Genomic DNA, 20,158 nt, shown 5'->3' with positions numbered 1-20,158 from the left:
TCTAATGCAAACATATCTAAGACAAAGCCATTATAACTCAGAGGTCTGTCCCTGTATATTCATTATTGAGAAAGTCCAGGTAGTTCTTACTGATTTTTTAGAGATGAGAAATACAGAGCATTTTACTCAGCTTTTTGGGCCTTTAAAAACTGACTCCTGGTTTAACTGAGGGAAAGAAATTGAGAAGGTGACTTCTCAATTAATAATGAAATGTGCAATATGACAGCCATGAAGCAGTCTTAATCCACGGTAATGTGGTTCTCTTCCCTGTTCAAATGCAGGATAAAGTAATGTTTACCCATGCTTTAACTTGCAATTCAAAATGATCACAAGGCCTTCCTTTTTTAAATCAGCCCTTTTTTTTTTTTCTAAACATGGAATAATGTTGAGATGATGTTACTCAGAGATACTGGCCACCCAGACATCAGATGGAAATTGATACATGCCTGAGGTCTGACATCGGAAATGTCAGAGAATCCCAGCTTACAGAGGGATTTGAAGATATGGCTGCACAATTCTTCTGCATATCTAGCACTGTCACATCACATCTTCTTTTCAAACTGAAGAGTTTATTTTATCTCCTCTTATACAAAATCTGCTTTGTTATGGCACAGTGAAGTTTAAGTAACACAATATTATCTAAAAAGGTAATAGGCATATAGGCAAATGAATAAAATTGAACCTGGAAAATAATGGAGATATAGTACCAAGAATCCAGGAATTTGTTTTAGAAGAAAACAAATTCAGCTTAGAGTTGTGATTTTCAGAGATTAACCTGTTAACTTGAACGGGGGAGGTATGTGTGTGTGATATTTTATACTTGGAAAACAAGACTTATCAACCCCATCAGTCAGTTTTACATTTAGTCTCTTCTGCTTCTAGAAATTGTTAATAGTCATCTCTGTTGCCCAAATACATGAGCTCCACTGTGATGAAGAGAGAGCTCCATTCCATCACAAGCAATTCCTAGGGGCACTGATTGACAGGAGTAAAAATTTTGGCTCAGCATTTTATGCAGAAGATTGATATTTTGATGTTTTAGACTGTTTACAATCATGCATTTTTAATTATGATTTGTTTTCATGTTCCAGCTAAAGAATTGCTTCAATTTGCACTAGTTAATACAAATTAGACTTTTATATATTAGCTGCATTGGCAATATATAATAAGTTGATTTAGTTCTTTTATAATAAGAAGTTGATTTAGCTAAATCTGTAAACCTGTTAATTTACAAAATGTGTCTTTAATTATGCATGAAAACATTAGCACTTTAAAACACTGCTAGCTATACCTATTTTGGCAAAATTCTGAGGTAAACTCAAGTGTTTTCATATGTAATTTCACACGACATTGAAGTTACTGTTTTATTTCTTCAACACTGCACATGTGTAAAAGTTCAGGAGGACCTAAGCAGATGGATGTACTTAAAAAAATTCTCCCTGTATTGTTATTCTTCTCTTATCTTGATTGTTCAAAATTTTTTGCTATAGCAAGACACGTTTTCTCTCACTTTTGCCAATAAATGGTTAAATTTTGGATTATTGAAAATTGGTTTTCATTTTTCTGGTAAATTTATTTATTTTTGGTTACCTACCCTGGCAAATTACTCTTTTAAAAAAAAAAAAAAAAAAAAAAAAACACGCAACCGAATGTATTTCAAGAGACAGGAGCCCAGAGTAGCAGTAGAAAGCCAGCTGTCATTAGAAACATTGTGAAAATTGCCATTTAAGTTCCCAGGACTTGTTTTAAATTGTTGAAAGATGACCATATATATTGTATTGTCTAACAGTCATGAAGATTACCTGGTAACATACAGCTCATAGATAATAATCCAACTCAATCCTCTGTGCAACTAATAGACTGTGAAATGTTTTTAAAGACATATTTCTGTTGGATGGAAAGCAGATATCTCGAAGGATTAGTAAATGTGAAACGGAGGCTTTCTGTATTTTAAAGCAATTTCCATATGTCATGGCCATCTGATAACTTTTTAATTGCTTTGTAGGCTGTAGGTTTCTGATCTCAAAACTAGTGTAATATCCTAGTTGCAATCATTGAATTAAGACAATAATACATACCACATGTTTGCTGAAGAAATACCCTAATCAAATGTTAGATGTCTCAAAATTACAGTGTAGTAACTGTCAGAGATTATTTTTAACTCTTGGATTGTCAACAGTAAAGCATATTTTAACCTCATATCACAGTAAGTTGTTATCAGGAAAAAACACTGGAACTGTACACATATATCCTGCAAGGTTAGTATTTCATAAACTTAGATCAACATATTGCCTTATTCTAAGATAATTTTTGTGTCTGGAATGCATTTAGATAGTGGGCACAATTCAAACATAAAACCAGTTAAAGTTCCTAAGCTCTTTTTATCATCTGGCTTTGAAGATGAACATGGTAAATGAACTGGGGCTGAGTTCCTACAAACTTTGTAACAGGAGGTCAATTTACATACATTTCCTTTTAAGATAGATTAGGTTTGCTCCTCTGCGCTTTATTGTGAATGGGACCTTTTTGTCTGAGAGTAGAAAATGTAAAGTGGATTCAAAAAGAAGGTGGCACTTCGTCCGAAACACTGGACTGGCTGATGCATTTCATCTTGGCAGTGGTGCTTAGATAGAATGAGGGACAGAAAGAACTACATCTTGCTAGTGTTCGCACATGTGGATATTGGCAGTTTCTGATACACTAGCTCAGGAGTACAATATCATGTGGTACAGGTAATGGTCGCAAGTCTCCCATAGTGAGCAACGGATATTGAAAAATAAACTCAAGCTGCACAAGATCAAGGCCGAAATCTGTGAGGAATGTGGAAATGGCACCATAAGTGCAATATTTTATATTCATATAATGTATGACTACTAAAAATTGCTCTTTTGGTTTATTGCTAGTCTTCACACGTAGAAATTCAGATTTGCTGGGAATGTGTGTAAGCCTTTCTCGTTCCTGCTTTACAGATGGAGGCAGTGAAGCAAAGAGAAACTGTAGATGGGTCTGGGAACTGCCTATTTGGAGTTTGGTGTCTCTGTCACTAAGAACATGTTGATATCAGTAGTCATACCACTAATGCATGCCTTTCATTTCATGCCTGCCAGTTAGTGCATCCTGCTCCACAGGGAGAATATGCTTCATATTTTGAGCCAGATCTTCAGCAGGTAGAAGTGGCTGATATTAATGAAGCTTCATCTCTCTGTGACAGCCATGGGCTTGGCTCAGAGTGGAGAAGGGTTTTCTCTTATTTTTCCATTTGGAAGCTATGCTGCTACCTGCGCATCTCAAGAGGATTATTTCTGCACAGTGAACTCATACAACCATCTGCCACTTCTGTTAATTGACAAGACTCTTCTTTTCTCTTGCCAGGTATCCCACCAAATATTTCACCTCTCACCTCCCCATGCCATTCACCGATTCAGGGGACGCCTGCTACAAGTCCTACCGGAAAAACATCTTCCGTGTCATTTCCAGACTCTACAGATACTGACACCAAGCAAGGCTTAAAGCCACACAAAGTCTTAACTTCTACTCAGAGTGCACCTAGCCTGTCAGACCCTATTATCAGCCCCTCTGTCATCTGCAGCAGGTAAGATAGTAATTTGACACATGTTGGAATCTGTTCACATTGTTCTCGCGAATAAGCTCTTTTGGCCCACATACAAGTTTTTGTGATTTGATGCGGTATTGTGTATTGATATTTCACCATATCTAAGCAGTTCTTGGTATATGAGTAATTGTGTAGATTGATGCTACAAAGTGCTTTTAAAGTGCAAGACAGTTAGCTACATTTATAGCTTTTACTCATGTCTGATGCACAGTCTGATTCATAAATAAATTCTTTGTCAATAACTTGCAGATCCCAAAGTTGGATTTCATGTTAACGACTTGTGTTTCTCACACCATGCCCTTAACATGAGCAGTCGTTTTCGGGTCACAGGCCAAGTCTTTCACAGCAGGCACCTGATGTTTGATAGAAAAATCTGACCGCTAAGGTTTAAAAGCTGCTGGCCTGTAGCCTTCTGATAAAGGTGTGCCAACAATGCCTGAAGACTACATAATTTTGAGTGCTCTCTCAGAAGGAGTGGATCCTGTCCTCCCTAGGCAGAGTAAGATTATGTAGCATTGGGGTTTTTTTCAGAAATCAACTGCAGCCAAGTTCTTTCTGCTACTAAGAGTTACAGTAACACAGTTTAATTTCACACTTTAAAGTAGCCCATTATTAGATGACACAGACCTGCTCTGCGAAATCAGCATTTTGGAAAGAAAGTTGTCCTGCTTATCTTCTCGAAAAGGATTCAGTTGCTAAGTTAGATTACTGGAGTTTGCAATATGTGTCTAGTTCAGAATAGTGGGAAAGACGGGTATTTAGAAACCTGTTCTGGTGCAGTTTCAAGGCTGCCTTACTCATTAGATGTTACTTTTGCTCATCATAGTGAGTGATTTGTGATTATTGGCTAGCCAGTAGGCAGCATGTTATCTGAGGCTGGGTTAAATGTTATCAAGTTTAACTATCTTTGGAAATAGTTTTTTGTTTCTGGCTTCAGTCACATGATGTTGGATATGTCTTGGTATGCTATGTGCAGGGCTCGGAAGTGGGTATGAGAAAGTCAAAATTGAGATTGCGAGTTTGCTCAAGGGAGAGTCATCCTCGCTGGAGTTCAGACTAGGATCCTGACAGGCTTTTAAGATGTATTTAGGTGACTAAATAGAAACTAAGTGCTTTTAAAAGTTTTCCAAAGGTATTGCAAAACTGGGACTTGCACTGATTCATTTGAAATGAAAACTGTATTACATATAAGAAATATACCATAAACATGCTACTGTCTTATTAAACTGTGCCTTTATTACTACTTCAACAAAATATTATTACTTTAACTAGTAACAATTATCGCTAGAAGCCCTCTATTAAAGAGAACAGTTAACAATTGCATAAAAAAATGTCAAAAAACTCAATGTAAGGTCGTTGTAGATAGTAATGAAATATATTTTCTTGATATGTGTATACTTAGATTTCAATGTAATCATTGGTAAAATGCTCATTAGCTTTTATGTGGCTACTGTCTTATGTGATCTACATAGGTTGCATAGCATATTTAGGTTCTTAATTTCCTCGTTTTCAAATGCTTAGACCGTGTAAGCATTACGAATAGTTACATTGCTGGCATAGACTTTGCTGTTGATTATTTGAAACAAACACATTATTTAAAATATTATGGTGTAATGACTGCTGATAGAATTGGCATCCACAGTTACTAATAGTCACTGTTCCTTTAACGTCCATCGAAAAATCATAAGCAGTGTCACATTTCTAGCCATTAGTATATAGAGATGTCATATCCACAGATCCAAGCTGAACCAACAGCACATAAATAATGCACCCTTTAGTAATGTAAGCGCAACTTAAAAAAAAAAAAAAAGCCCCAACAAAAAACTTCAAAACCCCAAAACCCCCCGAAGAAATTAAATGGCTAAGGCAAGCTGAGAGGGTTAAATTAACAAATACTGGAAATAAATCTTGTAATGTTTGAGCTTTCACATTGTAGATTGATAGTCTTCATGGTATGCAATCCCCTACATTTACTGCCAAAAAAACTGCCTTGCCTAGGAAATAATACCAAGTCAGCAAACCTCTGCCACCACCAAACCAATCCCTCCCCCAACAACCACAACAGAAGAGGAAATGAACTCTTGATGGGTTCAGGGCTTTAAATCAGATCCACCCAGGCAGTGGCATCAAGACAGCAGTTTTACTGTACTTTTTCTTTTACTTACAAAGTGAAATGTGGTAGGACAGCAGAGCTTGAAAACTGCATTAAACAAGAACATACACCAGGCAATGCTGTTAAAATAACTTGTAAGTAATCATTTTTAATCCTGCTTAGTGGATGAGGCAGGAATCCCATGGGAAAAATGTTAAACAGTCCTGTGATTAAGAAGTATATTATAATGCCTGTGCATGAAGGGGATTGAGTTAAAGTCTCATGGGCACGTTTACTTCTGACATAAAGCAGATTCCAAGTGTTCTACTAGGTAGCTCAGTAATTTTTTTTTTTTTTTTTTTTTAACATAGTGTTTTATGTGGACCATACATATTAAATCAGTGTGAGTTTGCATATGATCTGGAAATAAAGAGGTGCACTCATAATGACGCAAAAGCCTTGTAGCATTACAACCAATCAAAGGCTCTCTTTCTCTTTTACTTTTACATTTTGGCTTGTTAGCTTTGACCTTATGGAAACGACAAGGAATGTGGGAGAGAGAAATTAATACATTTTTTTTCACCTTGTTTATAAACCTGAGTGATACAAGATTTATTTGCTTGGCTATGCACTACAACTATCATTGTATACAGATTTGTATTTGTATTTAAAATTCTTTCAGGAATTCATTATGTTTGCAGGGCATACCAGGCTCCAGAATATGTTTTGGATGACCTAGTCAAAAACCATCTGGCATAGGATTTCAGCCATTTTTATATGGTGAACTTCCATTGGTGCAAAGTTTCTAGTACAAAGTTTGACCAAATGAAATAATTTTGTAATAGTTGCTTTGCAAAGGCTGTTATATATAAGATATGCCACAAAAAACTGACTCGAACCAGAGAAAGAAATGTTAAAATGTCAGGTTTTCATGGACAGATTTGATATAATGCTGCTAAATGAGGCTACAGATTTGTTAAGTTCTCTCATGTTTTCATGTTTTTCATGATCTTTGTTCCTTCAGGTCCTAGATTCAATCATATTGGGACATTGTAATTTGAAATGTTCCAGCTGGTACTAAATTCACATTTAGGGCTTAAAGGGAATCACGCGCAAGGAATAAAGCATTTTAGTGGAAGGGAAGAGCCAGTCATTTGGAAAGGCCATGATACTGCGATCCCTCCCGCAATGTCTTTCTGTTCTGGGAATGATGAAGTAAACTGTCTTCTTGTTTCATTGCTGAATGTCTGGATGCCAGATCACTCACCTCATGTTATGTGCAAAATGCCCCCTTAGTTCTGATATACTTGGTATGTTGTCACTGAAGTAATGCCAAAATACCTTTTTCCTCCTTAAGAGGAACATATTCAAGTTTTAAGCAAGAAAAGGAGAGTAAAGCCACATCGTGACTGTGTTCAAATTGAATTATATAAGATTGTACGGCACTCCGGCACATTTTCATCATTTTAATTCATGTTTATAGGGCAGCTGTGGTACAAAACCAGGGCATTTTTTTTGTACTGATAAACTTCGAGAATAAAAAATTCATTTAAAAAAAAAAAAATCACAGGGTATAGGTTTACTGTTGGCAACACAAATGTAGTGGTGGCGGCCAGTTAATTCAAGGTTTTTTTGTGTTTTTGTCTTTTTACATTCCTGACTTCCAATAAAACTTCAGCTCGCTCTTGTAATTTTGTGTGGAGAATGCACCCTGTACCATAGCTTATACTCTGTGACATAATCTTACACTTTCAGCAGGAAATCATTTTACATAAGACTGTCTAATGCACATCGTTCTTTCTATTATGCATGTTTCTTGATGTATTTCAGCTGTGGCAGACCCTATAACCAAATAGAAGCTGGTGATGGGACACTAGATAGAAATGATGGTACCACACACACCCTGAACAGAACAGGTAATTCTTTGTCCATCAAAAACACCTCATCCCTTAAAATTCAATAGTCATTCAGTCTGTCATAAAAGGAGAACGTACGTAGGTGAGACCATACAAATTGTCTTTGAGGCTTCTTTCCTTTTTGTATGTACAACATGTGCAAAATGCTAATGAAGAATAGAATTAAAATATAAAGGAAATATGGTTTCCCTCATCTAACCTAGTCAGCTCAAATAACGGCCCTCAAAATTTTTCTCACTCTTCAATCCCTGATCCCGTTTTTCACTCTGCAGGGTATATGCTTTTATGCCTTTGGACAGATTGTCCGACTTTGGACCCAGCCAAGCAGCACATATGTATTATGAGTCAGAGATCCTGTTGCTATTATTCAGAAGGTCACAGGATGACTTTGATGCAATCCTTGCTGTTCATACAACAAGCTTTGTGATTTGTGTTGTAGATGATCCTGCGCAAGCCACTTCTGACTATGAGACCAACAACAGTGACAGCAGTGATATCGTACAAAATGATGATGAGACAGATTGCTCCAAAGAGCAGACACGGAAGGGATCCGTCTGTAGGACGTACACACCTGAGACCATCATTCTGCATCCCTTAATACCACCTGAGGTAGCTTGTTTAAGTTCCATTTGCCCAATAGACTGAGCATATACTGACACTGGGGGAAAAAAAAAACGACAAAAAACCAAACCAACCAAAAGACCCAAAACCCCACAAAAAAAAAAAAAAAAAAAAACCTAGGGCTGTCTAAAGATTGTGACCATGGTTTTAAGCAACAATTGCAGCAGGTTCCTACCTTGCAGTAGAAGGATTGACTTTCAAGAATTGAAAGGAACCATTGAAATGTGTGACGGCAGCTAAGCACTGGCCACTTGTGAAACTAACCATCTATTTTGATTAATAAATATAAGTTTATGGATCTGGCATTAGGCATTTCTGAAATGTTTGGCTTCTGTGTTAGTGTTGCCTTTAAAGGGAATAGATTGGAAGGAAATTACCTTCTCAGACTATCAGTGTGATATATAGTCTTCCTGTTCAGCCACTTCAGCTTCTCAACGGCCTTGAAATCTTTGCTAATATATACAGTGGTCCTTATTTTAAAATAAATTAACACTTGTCTGAGGGTGCATGATGTTATTGTTAGTGTATGTCTTGAACGTAAGAACATTGCAGTATGGTGAACAAGTGCTGATCTTCTCATGACTACTGTATTCAGCTGTAAGCTTGGTTGAGATGTGGAGGGAAAGCTTTGTTTAGCTAAATTTTCCACAGCCCGTTGTACAACTGAATTAACAAATTTAAGTTGGCATGAGCTCTTGAAAAATTTATTGTAATCTGTTGAACTGGAGTTGGATGTGCTGAGAGAAGGCATTTTTCTTGGGATATTTTGGCATTTACTCACGTACAGTTTCTTAGTCGTAACAAAATTCAAGGAAGTATAACGGAAGAAATGTGAAAGGAGGGGCACACCCCATCTTTTATTTGCAGACCTTGAAAAACACGTAGTTTTCAGTTTAAGAAGTACAGTCTTCACTTGGACCAAGCTCCATTAGCCATGTTAGATTATAATGAATGGGTCCTGATGCGGAAGCAGAAACTGAATGCTTTTCCCTCTGTACTGCAGCAAATTTTACAATGAAGAAGACAGACTCCCTTGGAAATGAATGAATGATTCCCATGAATGAACGAATGAACATGTCTCATGGATAAGTTCAGAGACTGATGTTTCATATACAGAATTTCCTATTCATTCAAGTGAAACAAATTACAAAGGAGAGTGACTAGCTGCAGGGCTGGTAAAAATGGGGACATCTCTGCTGAGCTGATTCAAGCACCATCGGCTTACAGATGATGCTAATGTGACCTCAGTTTTTAAGAGCATAAATTTTTGCATGAGAGGCTTCACAGAACTAAAATTTCTCTTTATTCTGATTTCTGGCATAGGACAAGCCTGTACTTGCTCCTGAGCCTCTGGTTATGGACAACTTGGATCCCCTGATGGAGCAGCTAAATAGTTGGAACTTCCCAATCTTTGATTTGGTGGAAAAAATCGGAAAGAAATGTGGTCGGATTCTCAGTCAGGTAAGAAGGATATCTTGTCTGTGATGACTGGCTACATTATTGACAGATTTAGACAAAGTAGTGTTAAGACCCATTGTCCTTACAAGCTGGTTGTCCAACGAATTGTGATCCCTGCCACCTAATTCAAAGCTGACAATATGAACTCTGTCTCATTACATTCCCTACTTTTAAATTTCTATATTTTTAAATTTAACAATGTGGAAGAAAAAAACACACACCTATTTTGCCTGGTGCTCTCTGCCAATGAGTTTTATTCATATTTATTTATAGTTTATTCTCTTCTATCTGCAGGAGGTGCTGTCACCCCTTACTGAGTTCTTTGTGAAAGGATTTCTCATGAGGTTCAGCATGGGAGGGCTAACCAGTAAATATTTTCAGTTGATGCAGGAAATACAGAACTTTGGTCCTTTTCTATACTGGAGATTTCAGTCAGGCTGTGCAAGAAAGCATGGTCTCAGGAAGTGGGGGAAAAAATAGTCCTTGTTATATTCCCTCACCTTTAAAGAGTCAGCACTTTGATAGTAAATTCATACCGTTATTACATAGGGAAGACTAATTTACTATGAATCAGGATGTGAGAGCTTGCTAGTCTTTCTTTCAACTGTTGGTTTTTCATTCTCTCCCTTAAGTTGAATGCAAGTACTGACACAACCCATCTCTACCCAGCATGATTAATGTCACCTCCATAATCACTTTCTTGGCTGAACTTTCTGCTCTCTTATGCCCCTTTTCCTGGCACACAGATAAATCAGCCATTTTTTCTTACAGAAGTATTAAGGTTTATTAAACAGGAAAGGCAAGTAATTATATTTAGGGATGGAAGGGAAAAAACCCCAAGAGAATCTGATCTAGTATCACTTTACACCAATTAACATAATCTCTTCTTTCAAGCACTCATCACTACATAAAGCCTTGTAATGTGGGACAATTAACAGCCCCCACAAACAGAGGTTAGTGTGCCAGGCAGGTCTCAGTGCAACAAGCTCCAGAGAATGCCGTATCAAATCTTGGTCCCTTGGTGGTTAACTATTATTCAGCTACATTCAATTATCCAGTGATCAACCAGGAAAACCACAGCATGAATACAAATTTATTCTGTGGTCTGCCTTTTATCGTTTTGTAGCTGGCAAGTAACATATATGTTTAATCAGCCTGCCAGCTCTCTAGGTTAACTTTAGAGAAATAGGCAAACTATGGCTGGATGTCGATATTGATATAAATTCGGTGACGATCATTGACACACTTTTGCACTAGACAGTGAGCATGTGATTAAAACACTCTTCTAGATCATATTGGTCATGGTCTTTTCTATCAGCAAAGCATATTATAGAATGAAAAATGAAACATAAGGAAAAACCTGAACTTTCTTTTAATGGCATAACCAACAGTTTGGATGAGCCAAAATTTTTTCTGGTTTTACATGGGTACCTCCACAGGTTTTAAGCACTTACCAAATTGCGTGGAGTTCTGTACCTCTCGGGAAAATCCCCCTGTGCCTTCCTCAAGTTGCACTAAAGCTCCACACACTGTTTCCCAACATCTGCTTTTTGCACAGGTTCTGAGCACTTTATCCAATTTGCAGTGCCACAAAATGAGGCCTGTGATATAAAATAGTGAAGCTTTAATAAGTAATATTTGTGATCAAAATTCAGCATTTTAACAGCTGTTTGTAATAACTTCCACTCTATAAGAGCAGAATGTAGCAAGTTCAACCTTGTTCATAAAATACAGTTCCTTTAGTTCTTTTCCCCACCTACTCATATGTTCCTAACAAAATTATTTTCAGAAATAAGAGAACTAAAATAAATAAATCTTTTTCTCCAGCTAAAAGTATTGTCTTTGTCTTGTATAATTTTTTTAAATCCTGGGATATTATAAACAAAGGAAAACAAAAGCTCTAATGATTTATTCTCTGTATTTTGCCATTAAATGGACTCATCCATTAAAAAGAAGTAAATTAACAAGCTGAATTAACTATGTTTGCCTTGCTAGGTTAAATTTATGAGATGGAACAAAGCAGAGTTGACACGTGCCTCTAGGGAAGCATTCAGTTTAGAAAGCAAATGCTGGCTTAGCATCTTTAAAGCTGCTTGAGATGTCTGTTTCTTCTTTTTGGAATGTTAAATTGATTTAGACATATAAAAGGACCCCAAGCCAATCAGCGGCCATAAAAGCATCTGTGCAATGTACAGTGGAAAGCACTCTAAATGTGGCACTAACAAATATGCATGATAGGGGTTAGAGAGGAATTTACATACCAGTCTCATTTCAGAAAGGAACAGCAAAGCTCTCCAACTGAGTTGGTGCTTCACAACAGGCTATAAAGTTAGATAATGTCTTCAGTCACACTTAACACTCTTCTTACAGCTCCTATAAAGCAAAAGCCTGTGGAAGAGAAACTCTTTTTCTTTGGAAAGCAAATAAAGTGACAAAGAACAGGCTAAAGTCAAGGTCTCTCTCTAGCTTTTATTACTGGGCCCATAGAGTTGTGAAATGCTGGTGATGCTCCTATGCTTTCAGTACATGGGCAGTGTCGAGGCAGGGTGGCATCATGGCAATGAATGTGAGTTGGTCCCTGGGTAGTGCCAAGAGGAATGTTTGGTCGTCTCATCATCATGCATGACTTCTGCAGCCATTACACAAAGGAGTGAGGGGAAATCAATCCTTGGGGGATGGGATATTCCCAGGATTGTCACAGTGGCCCTTGTGAGGAGTCACGTTTGTCAAAGCCAGAGACCAGGTGCCAGTAACTTAAAAGAAACACATGTTTGCAGAAAGAAAATACAAGAGACAAAAAAGGAGTGCAAGAGGGTTGCCTGCAAACAATGAGTGGGGAACTGCTAACCTAAACTTTGCACATGTCCTCTAACAACAGCCATCTATGTGTGCCTGCAACACCCAGGAGAGGAGTTACGTGTGAATAACAATCCCCATTTCCAAAAAAGCTTCCATTAGGAATCATTTGGGAGAAGCACTTTTCCTTCTTCAGGCAGCACCACCAGAAGTATCTGAGTTATAAATTATTCATTCAAGTGTTAGCAATCATTGCAGAGACAAGCAGAAAATGGAGGCGGGAGGGAAGAGGCAGTGTGGAGCACCCACTGCCAAGCGGCTGGCAGCCATCGGAGTTTCCCTGGGCTTGCCCCTGGCAGCGGGGACCACACTGCGGCTGCAAGGGCACTGTGCTCAGCCCATGGTTCAGTAATTCCCAGGGAGCTCATGAAGCAACAGGCAGTTTGGGAAGGAAGGATTTTAAAAGACAGAAGTGTTTAAAAAGGGTTAATCCAGCGCAGGAAGTAAACGAGACTGCACAGTTTTTCTTATTTTTTTAAATGAAAGAATTTAGTTAGTTGACTTTCTGGAAGACATCAATGCCCTTTTTTCCTCTTTCTGACCTGCCCTTACCCCTTCCCCATTTGCTAAGACAGAGAGAAAGAAAGAAATCATTACAAAAATGTCTTAAATGACTTGCTTAGCTGTTTATGCTTTCTAATGACCACAGAGAATAATACCATTTTACTCCAAATCATGGGGAAGAGCTATCATTCATATCCATCACAGTCAGCTTCACTTCTTTTCAACTGCTCTCGAACTTCCTGCCCCCCAAAATCCAAGGTGGGGGAAAAAATATGCTTTTATGACATGCTTTAACAAACCTGTCCTGTATTGGTAGTGTAGACCAGTAAGGTTTGTTTCTGCAGAATAATCTTTCTTTATACTTCCTCTTTTTATACAAGGATATTTTGCTGGAAATATGAAGCTCACCATTCAGTGATCTAAGACTAGAGTGTAAAACACCTCATCTCTGTAGCTGAAAGTTTGGATCCTGGCTGATTTACTTCAGCCATGATTCCAGATAGACAAACAGAATTCTATGCAGTTTCTAATCCAAATTACGCATAAAGTCAGTCTCTTGGCTTTGCCTCAGTATAGGAGGATCCCATGGGGCTTTTGGAGAGTAAGGTTTGGCCTTCTACAGGCCCTACCTTTTATTCTAAGCTCGTGTCTTCCAGAGCACTGTAATTCAGTTGTTCCTTTGCTCCTTTGCTATAAAGAGCTTTTCACTTTATGGCCAACAGCCATGGCCACAAAGAGAAATTACCACCAGCAGTGATTTTTTCTAACTGCATTACTAGTGGCACTCAACAATTATGGTAGGAACAGTAAGAGTTGGGGCCACCAGCAGATCCCTGACGGTCAGATATGTGTCATTAGAGGGGTATCCCGGATGGTGTCAGACACCACATTCAACCTTTTTTCACATCCTCACTGCCTGTTGCAATGCTGTGCCAGAGTCAGTTCACATGCAGATTTTTCCTGATAGGGAATGACTAGGAGGGGAGGTGGGGGTGGGAAGATCATTAATGCTGCAAGTTCATATCCTTTTTTATTATTCTTACTGTAAAAATCCACAGTGGCAGGATATTTGAAGTTTCTGTTCATTAAATTTCAAGTGCGACTCACAGGTCCCAATCAGTATATACAGTATGCAGAAAGAAATTACTGTGGATAGGTGTTTGATTTACACTGAGATGTGAAGCATGAAACATAATTTGTAACAATTTCTTATCAGTATAGCACTCATCATTCCAAATGTGCTTTAAATTGCTTAGCTCTAGGCAGATCATTACTACACAGATGGCATCAAAAGGACAAAATTTAGCTAACAGCAGTAAATAAATAAAAAAGCTGAAAGACTTCAGGGTCAAATTTGTGAAAGAAGTGAAAAGGTCAGGCAGTAATTCTGCTAAGTCCCATTGTTCTGTATGTCAAGTTCAAACTTGTTTTCAGAAGTGTCCATTTTGCAGCAGCTGCTGTCTACATTTCTGAGCACTCGTGTCTCCTGAACGCCCTCTCACAGCAGCATGGTTGTTTTGTTTTTTCAGGTATCATACAGGCTTTTTGAAGACATGGGGCTGTTTGAAACCTTTAAAATACCAGTGAGGGAATTTATGAACTACTTTCATGCTTTGGAATGTGGATACCGAGAGATACCTTGTAAGTAAAAACTCCCAGCAGATGATAATGCTTCCTTAAATTTTGGGGTATTTTCCACACACTTTGTTATTGAAGCCTTTCTTCTCTCATTATAACAGCTACTTTTTTTTTTTTCTGCTACATCATGACCAAATGGTCGGCACTCTAGTCAGAGGATGGTGTTGAACCACAGCCTCTCATCATTTTTTCATTGCTTTTATGTTTCATGTTGTTTCATAATAACTCATGGCAAATTCTGTGCAAGCCTGAAACCATATAAAGCTACTATAGGTACAAAGAACTGTTTCCTGATGATGCAAGTGTACCCCTGTGCCCCAATTGGAGTCAATTGAAACATTTCCCCCCCGTAAGCAATTTGGATTTTTACACAGTAGCAGTGCTGTGCTACCAAAGGAGATGAGGTTTGTAAAGCAGAAAAAATATGCCAAGTAGATGAGTGCACCCTGTTCTTCTGCAACTACAGCTTGGCTGATATTTTTCAGTGTGAATCATTTATTCACTGAAAAACCTGCTTTCAGTCATCCCCAAAGTATTTACTAATTCAAATCAAATTTACCAAACTGCTTCAACTGCGAAAGACTCCTTTTTTCCAGGAGGAGAGAAGGAGTTATTACCCTCTTTAGGTGGCAGATAACCCCAGTGTTGAGGAATATAGGACACCCTGTTGTCTCCCACCTCCCAGAAAAATGTCTGAAACATTGGTTTAATAAGTCATATAGCCTCTCTCTCAAAATATTAAATATGAATTGGAACAGCTACAGTGGGAGGGAGTGAAGAAAAGCTACCTCAAAATGCCTCCCAGCCAGGTGGTTTGGACTCTCTTCTGGGAAAGTAAGCGACCAAATTTCAAGTCTTTCCTTGTGTTTGAACCTGATCAGGGATTTGAAGCAGCAGATTATAGCCTGAGGGGGTTATAGGTGGATGTCCCGCAGTCTGTCTGTCCTACTAGAGCCATTCCTCTTTGTTTAAAACATTTAACTATTCTTAGGGTCTCAAGAATTTTTGTGAATCTAGCCCTTCATTTCCTTGGTTTTTCTTAAGTGTGTTTCATTTTAGTAAAGGGGAATATTTTGTCTAATACAAAAATATTTACCTTCTAGTTTTTCATTTCTGTGGAGGGGTAAAAACCGAAACCGTTTGTTTGGACTTAACCACTTCTTTCTTCTGGTTGCTGAACTGAAAAATGGGTTATTCACACAAAACTAATGCTGACTATCCCAGTTCAATTAAATCAGTACAAGTTTCACAAGAGGCTAATCCAGCCTTTGCTCCTGAGAAAAGCGTTAGACCCCTATGCAGGGCCATCCTCTAGGTTTTGCATGAGGAGATTAGTGTCTCGGGAGAGATGTTAGTACTTCAAGGAAGGCAGGGGAGAGGAGACTCCTGCCTTATTTTACTTTCTTCTTTCAAAAAATAACCATTCCTATGCTGCTTACTGTTTTGCTGTTAAAATTTTCAGCTAGCAGTCACTAGCAAGTATTTAAAGGGAAGGTCACGGGAAGACAAAGGAGAGCAAGAGAGGAAAGCAAGGGGTAAATAAAAGGGCCAAGTGGCATGACATCATGCTCATGTTTAGGGAGTAAGCAAAGTGATTGCAAATTGTGAATATAATAAACCTTTCTGTGTTACACCCGTGTGCCCTTGGCAGGCAGGATACTGCTGATTTTAGGTGTAGACAAAGTAGGCAGTTGCCTCAAGCACTGGAGCGTGGGGTCAGCAGGATGGTGAGCCCTCCTCTGCCAGAGCCAGGGAAATGCAGGCTGGGGGCTGCTGCCCCACCGATGGCAGGAGTTAGAAATGTGGGCTCAGCAGTGCTGCTCTGGAGGGGGCAGGTGGCTGTTCCCAGCAGGAACAGGCGTTATCCATCCCCTAGCAGTGGCAAAAGAGCAAATAAGGCTCTCCAGGGTGCTTTCTCCATCCCAGGTCATCTTCTCCCATGGGAGAGGCCTTAGGTTAAAGTTCAACTTCAGTGCTGAGAAACCCTCTGTCAGCTGCACACTCCTATCTTTAGGATGCAGGAGGTATAAAACTAGGTTGCTTACACATTTTGCTGCCCGTCCCTTCTACTTCCCCAGAGTACAGAGGTTTTTTCACCCCTAATGAATCCAGTCAACTTTACATTACTTAGAGATGACTTCTGGACTTGTGTGTTGGTAATTTTTCCTAGTAAAGGATAGATACCATCTCCAGTGTTACCCTGATTCTTGACCATTATCTTCTTAATATAACCTAGTTCTTAACCTCTTCCTATCAAGCCTGTTCCAGCAGTTGGTTTGCCAATGAGAGACACAAGACTGATTGGCATTACCACAGTATCTCCAACTAAGATGACTGATTACCTAGAGATGTAGCCAGTTACTGTGAGTTTTACGGATCGGGGTGACCCAGCAGTGGAGTCCCACATTTTTGTGCTTTGTCCTCTGAAATGTATCTTTCCAGAACTGCAGGAGCAGTAATTATAGCCACAGCTTATCATTTAGATTAGCAGATTTCTTTGTGTTTACCTAGTCACTGTAGAAGATACCTGTGCTCTGCCCAAAATTAGTCTGAACCACAAGCTGAAATGCTTGTCCTTCAGTGGTTTAACCCCAGCTTTGGTTCTGGTGCAGCAAAGCGTTACCCCTCTTTCAGCACCACGGTTGCTTTTTGCTAGCCTGTGTTTAGATGATGCTTTGTGCTGAACTAGCATGTGATTCTTTTTCAGCCAGTTGTGTTGACTGTGGGATAGTTTATCTGGCCTTGAAGGATTTCATGGTATGAGCCTTGGGGTGACTTTTATCTCTCATTTCTGCAAAGAGAGCTTGTAGTAAGCCAGATTACAAGATCCAGGGCCAGAACTCTTATCTCTGGCCAGAAAACTGCAGAAAGAACCTGGTTTAACTGTGCAGTGTACACGTATCCTGAGTTTGATTTTTTTGCAGGGCAGCTGCTAGCACAGCATCCAAATTTGCTCAAGTAGAGTCAGGTAAGTGTTACCTGCCTTGTATTTAGAAGCTAGGTGAAATCTGGCTACTGAATTGGATGAGATTTTCCCACTGATTTCATTTGAATCAGAGGTTAACAGTGCATATTTACCCAATGGCATTAACTAGCTAAAGGCAACCACTGGAGTAAAGGATTGGAGCTGGTAGCACAGGTCCAGCTCCTTAACACTTTCTTTGCAAAGTTTCCTACATTGCAGATCTCACTACTTCTCTGCTGTTTTCTCTTTCTGGACTGATGTGAGACATACCATTGAATGTGCTTCAACTTTAGTAAAAGAAAAACTGAGCATTTGCAGAATACAGCTGTTTTTCATGCTTGTGATAATGTTTGATTTGTCTCTGCTCAATTGACTGCCACACGGTACCCACTAGATGGTGCTGATTTCCCTCTGTCGGAAATATCCTTCATGTTTAATAGCAGGGTCATTTGCTTTGTATCACAGATCACAACCGAATCCACGCAACTGATGTTCTACATGCCGTTTGGTACCTTACTACTCAGCCCATCCCAGGACTCCCAACCGTGATTAATGATCATGGGTCAGCAAGCGATTCAGGTATATTTAAATGTGCAAGTATATAGGTTGTATTTTTAAAGTTTTTGTCATGAAATTTGCAGTAAGAAAGCCAACAATTGAGGATTGTGTGCAGTACTTGTTATTATATAGACTTTTAAATTCAGTAGCATGTTGGATGTTGAAGGTGCAAAGGTATGTTTGTGTAACTTTGCAGAGAATGGAATTGGTTCTCCAAAACCTGATACTTTACATTTAACAACGTGTGAACGCAAGCCTTTGTGGTCACCTATAACAATAGATGTCTGTTACCATTTGATTTTTACAATAGCTTTTTTCCCAGGAAAACTGTATTAGTAGTGTTTTTCAATGCTGCTCCAGAAGCAATGTAGACTTTTAAATCCTCAAACCCTGCATTGTTGTGCTATTACAAAACCACTGGGGCATGCAGGTAATGCCGTGTACCTGCGGCTGCTTGGCTGTCATGAAGCGTTCCTTTGCCTTTCCTCACTGTCTCCAAAGAGACTTGTTACCATTTTGCAACTAGTTTTCAAGACCACTTATCTTCTGTTTTATGATCGCACCTTACAGAAAGCTGTTCTTATTGCATTTTTATATTAACTTCTCCAGGTTCAGCTGTAGCAACTAGAGGACCTGTCTGTATTTTGTGGGAGTTCTGAGGGAGTTACTGGAAAAGCAGGAGTTTGTTCTGCAGAAACCACTTCCACTTCTGCTTTTTTTTGGTGGTGTTTGTGTGGCACGTACATATCATTTGTGAAACTCTTTGGGATGTTTTGGTGGGGCTGGAAATGTTTTTATTCCTGGAAAATTTTATTAGCAAGGGTTGTTGGAGGCTTTGTAGGTAAGGTGAAATGGGTGGAATGAAAGGGGTTGAGTTTTGGGGCTTTTTGGTGTTTGTTGTTCGAAAGACAGTGTTCAGCTGCATGTAAGATCCATTCAAGCAGATTAAATTAGCACAGCATCTCACTCAGTACCTGCCTCTGACAGGCACGTTCAAACTGCTTCAAAAAGAGGCTGTTAGGAGGATTATCAGCAAAGATCCAAAGTTGAGACCCTTGAATTGGAAAACATGCACTGTAATGGAATTACAAAATGCTGGTCCATTGCTTTAAGGACTGTTAGTGTCTCATAGACTAATCTATATGGTGAAGCAATTAGAGGAAGGAGTGGGAAGATTGAGTTACCTACAGAGCTCCAGCATGGCCGTGAATCCATGGCTTATAGTAACTTACATAGTTTGAGAACAGGCTCTGCTGGATGGCTGGAAGATCCCCAGGTGGGATCAGAATTTGTTCCTTTCCAATTGTGTGCCCTATCGCACTGAATCATGTGCACAGAATCAGAAAGCATTGTGGTCAGGATGTGTTTACTTTTCTGTTATGTGTTGTAAATTTGCCTCTTCTCTTCCTGCTTTGTTGCTTCTATCTGTTTCAGTAAGTCACTGAAAAAGTGGTAAGGATTTTTTTTTCCCAATTTATTTATTTCTGCTCAGATTCTGACAGTGGAATCACTCACGGCCATATGGGTTATGTGTTCTCGAAGACATACACACCTACAGATGACAGCTATGGGTGCCTAGCTGGCAACATCCCTGCCCTTGAATTGATGGCTCTTTATGTAGCTGCAGCCATGCATGATTATGATCATCCAGGAAGGACCAATGCCTTTTTGGTAGCAACGAGTGCTCCTCAGGTAAATAAATCTCAAGCAGCATTGCTATTAAGTTTGGAAGATCTTTGGTAACTGCTTCTCCTTGCCAGTGGTGCCTGTGGCTTCCATTAAGCACAAGTCTACTAAATATTTTGAAACAGTTTATCAAAGTGACTGAAATAGTCACTTCACTTGGGGATTACCAGTAAGAGTCTTCTTACACACCCTCACCACCCTCGATTTAGTAGAGCTGTTAAGAAAGGCGCTGATAAAATGTCTCAGTGAAG

The 20,158-nt window shown here is 39.0% G+C and overlaps 1 protein-coding gene across 1 annotated transcript in view; it reads left to right on the top strand.

The window, feature by feature from the left end:
• Positions 1–20,158, top strand: part of PDE3A (phosphodiesterase 3A) — a gene marked incomplete at its 5' end in the record, with an annotated part of 257,354 nt that overhangs the window by 223,432 nt on the left and 13,764 nt on the right. Inside the window, 7 exons of the mRNA XM_082311380.1 lie at positions 3,373–3,592; positions 7,536–7,621; positions 8,061–8,230; positions 9,566–9,703; positions 14,590–14,701; positions 18,129–18,242; positions 19,714–19,913. Of these exons, the coding sequence (XP_082167506.1) occupies positions 3,373–3,592; positions 7,536–7,621; positions 8,061–8,230; positions 9,566–9,703; positions 14,590–14,701; positions 18,129–18,242; positions 19,714–19,913 (1,040 nt within the window). The remainder of the gene's footprint in view (positions 1–3,372; positions 3,593–7,535; positions 7,622–8,060; positions 8,231–9,565; positions 9,704–14,589; positions 14,702–18,128; positions 18,243–19,713; positions 19,914–20,158) is intronic.

Source organism: Platalea leucorodia (assembly GCF_965183815.1).
Source record: "Platalea leucorodia genome assembly, chromosome: 4".
NCBI lineage: Eukaryota > Metazoa > Chordata > Aves > Pelecaniformes > Threskiornithidae > Platalea > Platalea leucorodia.
The sequence above is the reverse complement of the archived record's forward strand: the minus strand, read 5'-3'. Positions and strand labels throughout refer to the sequence as shown.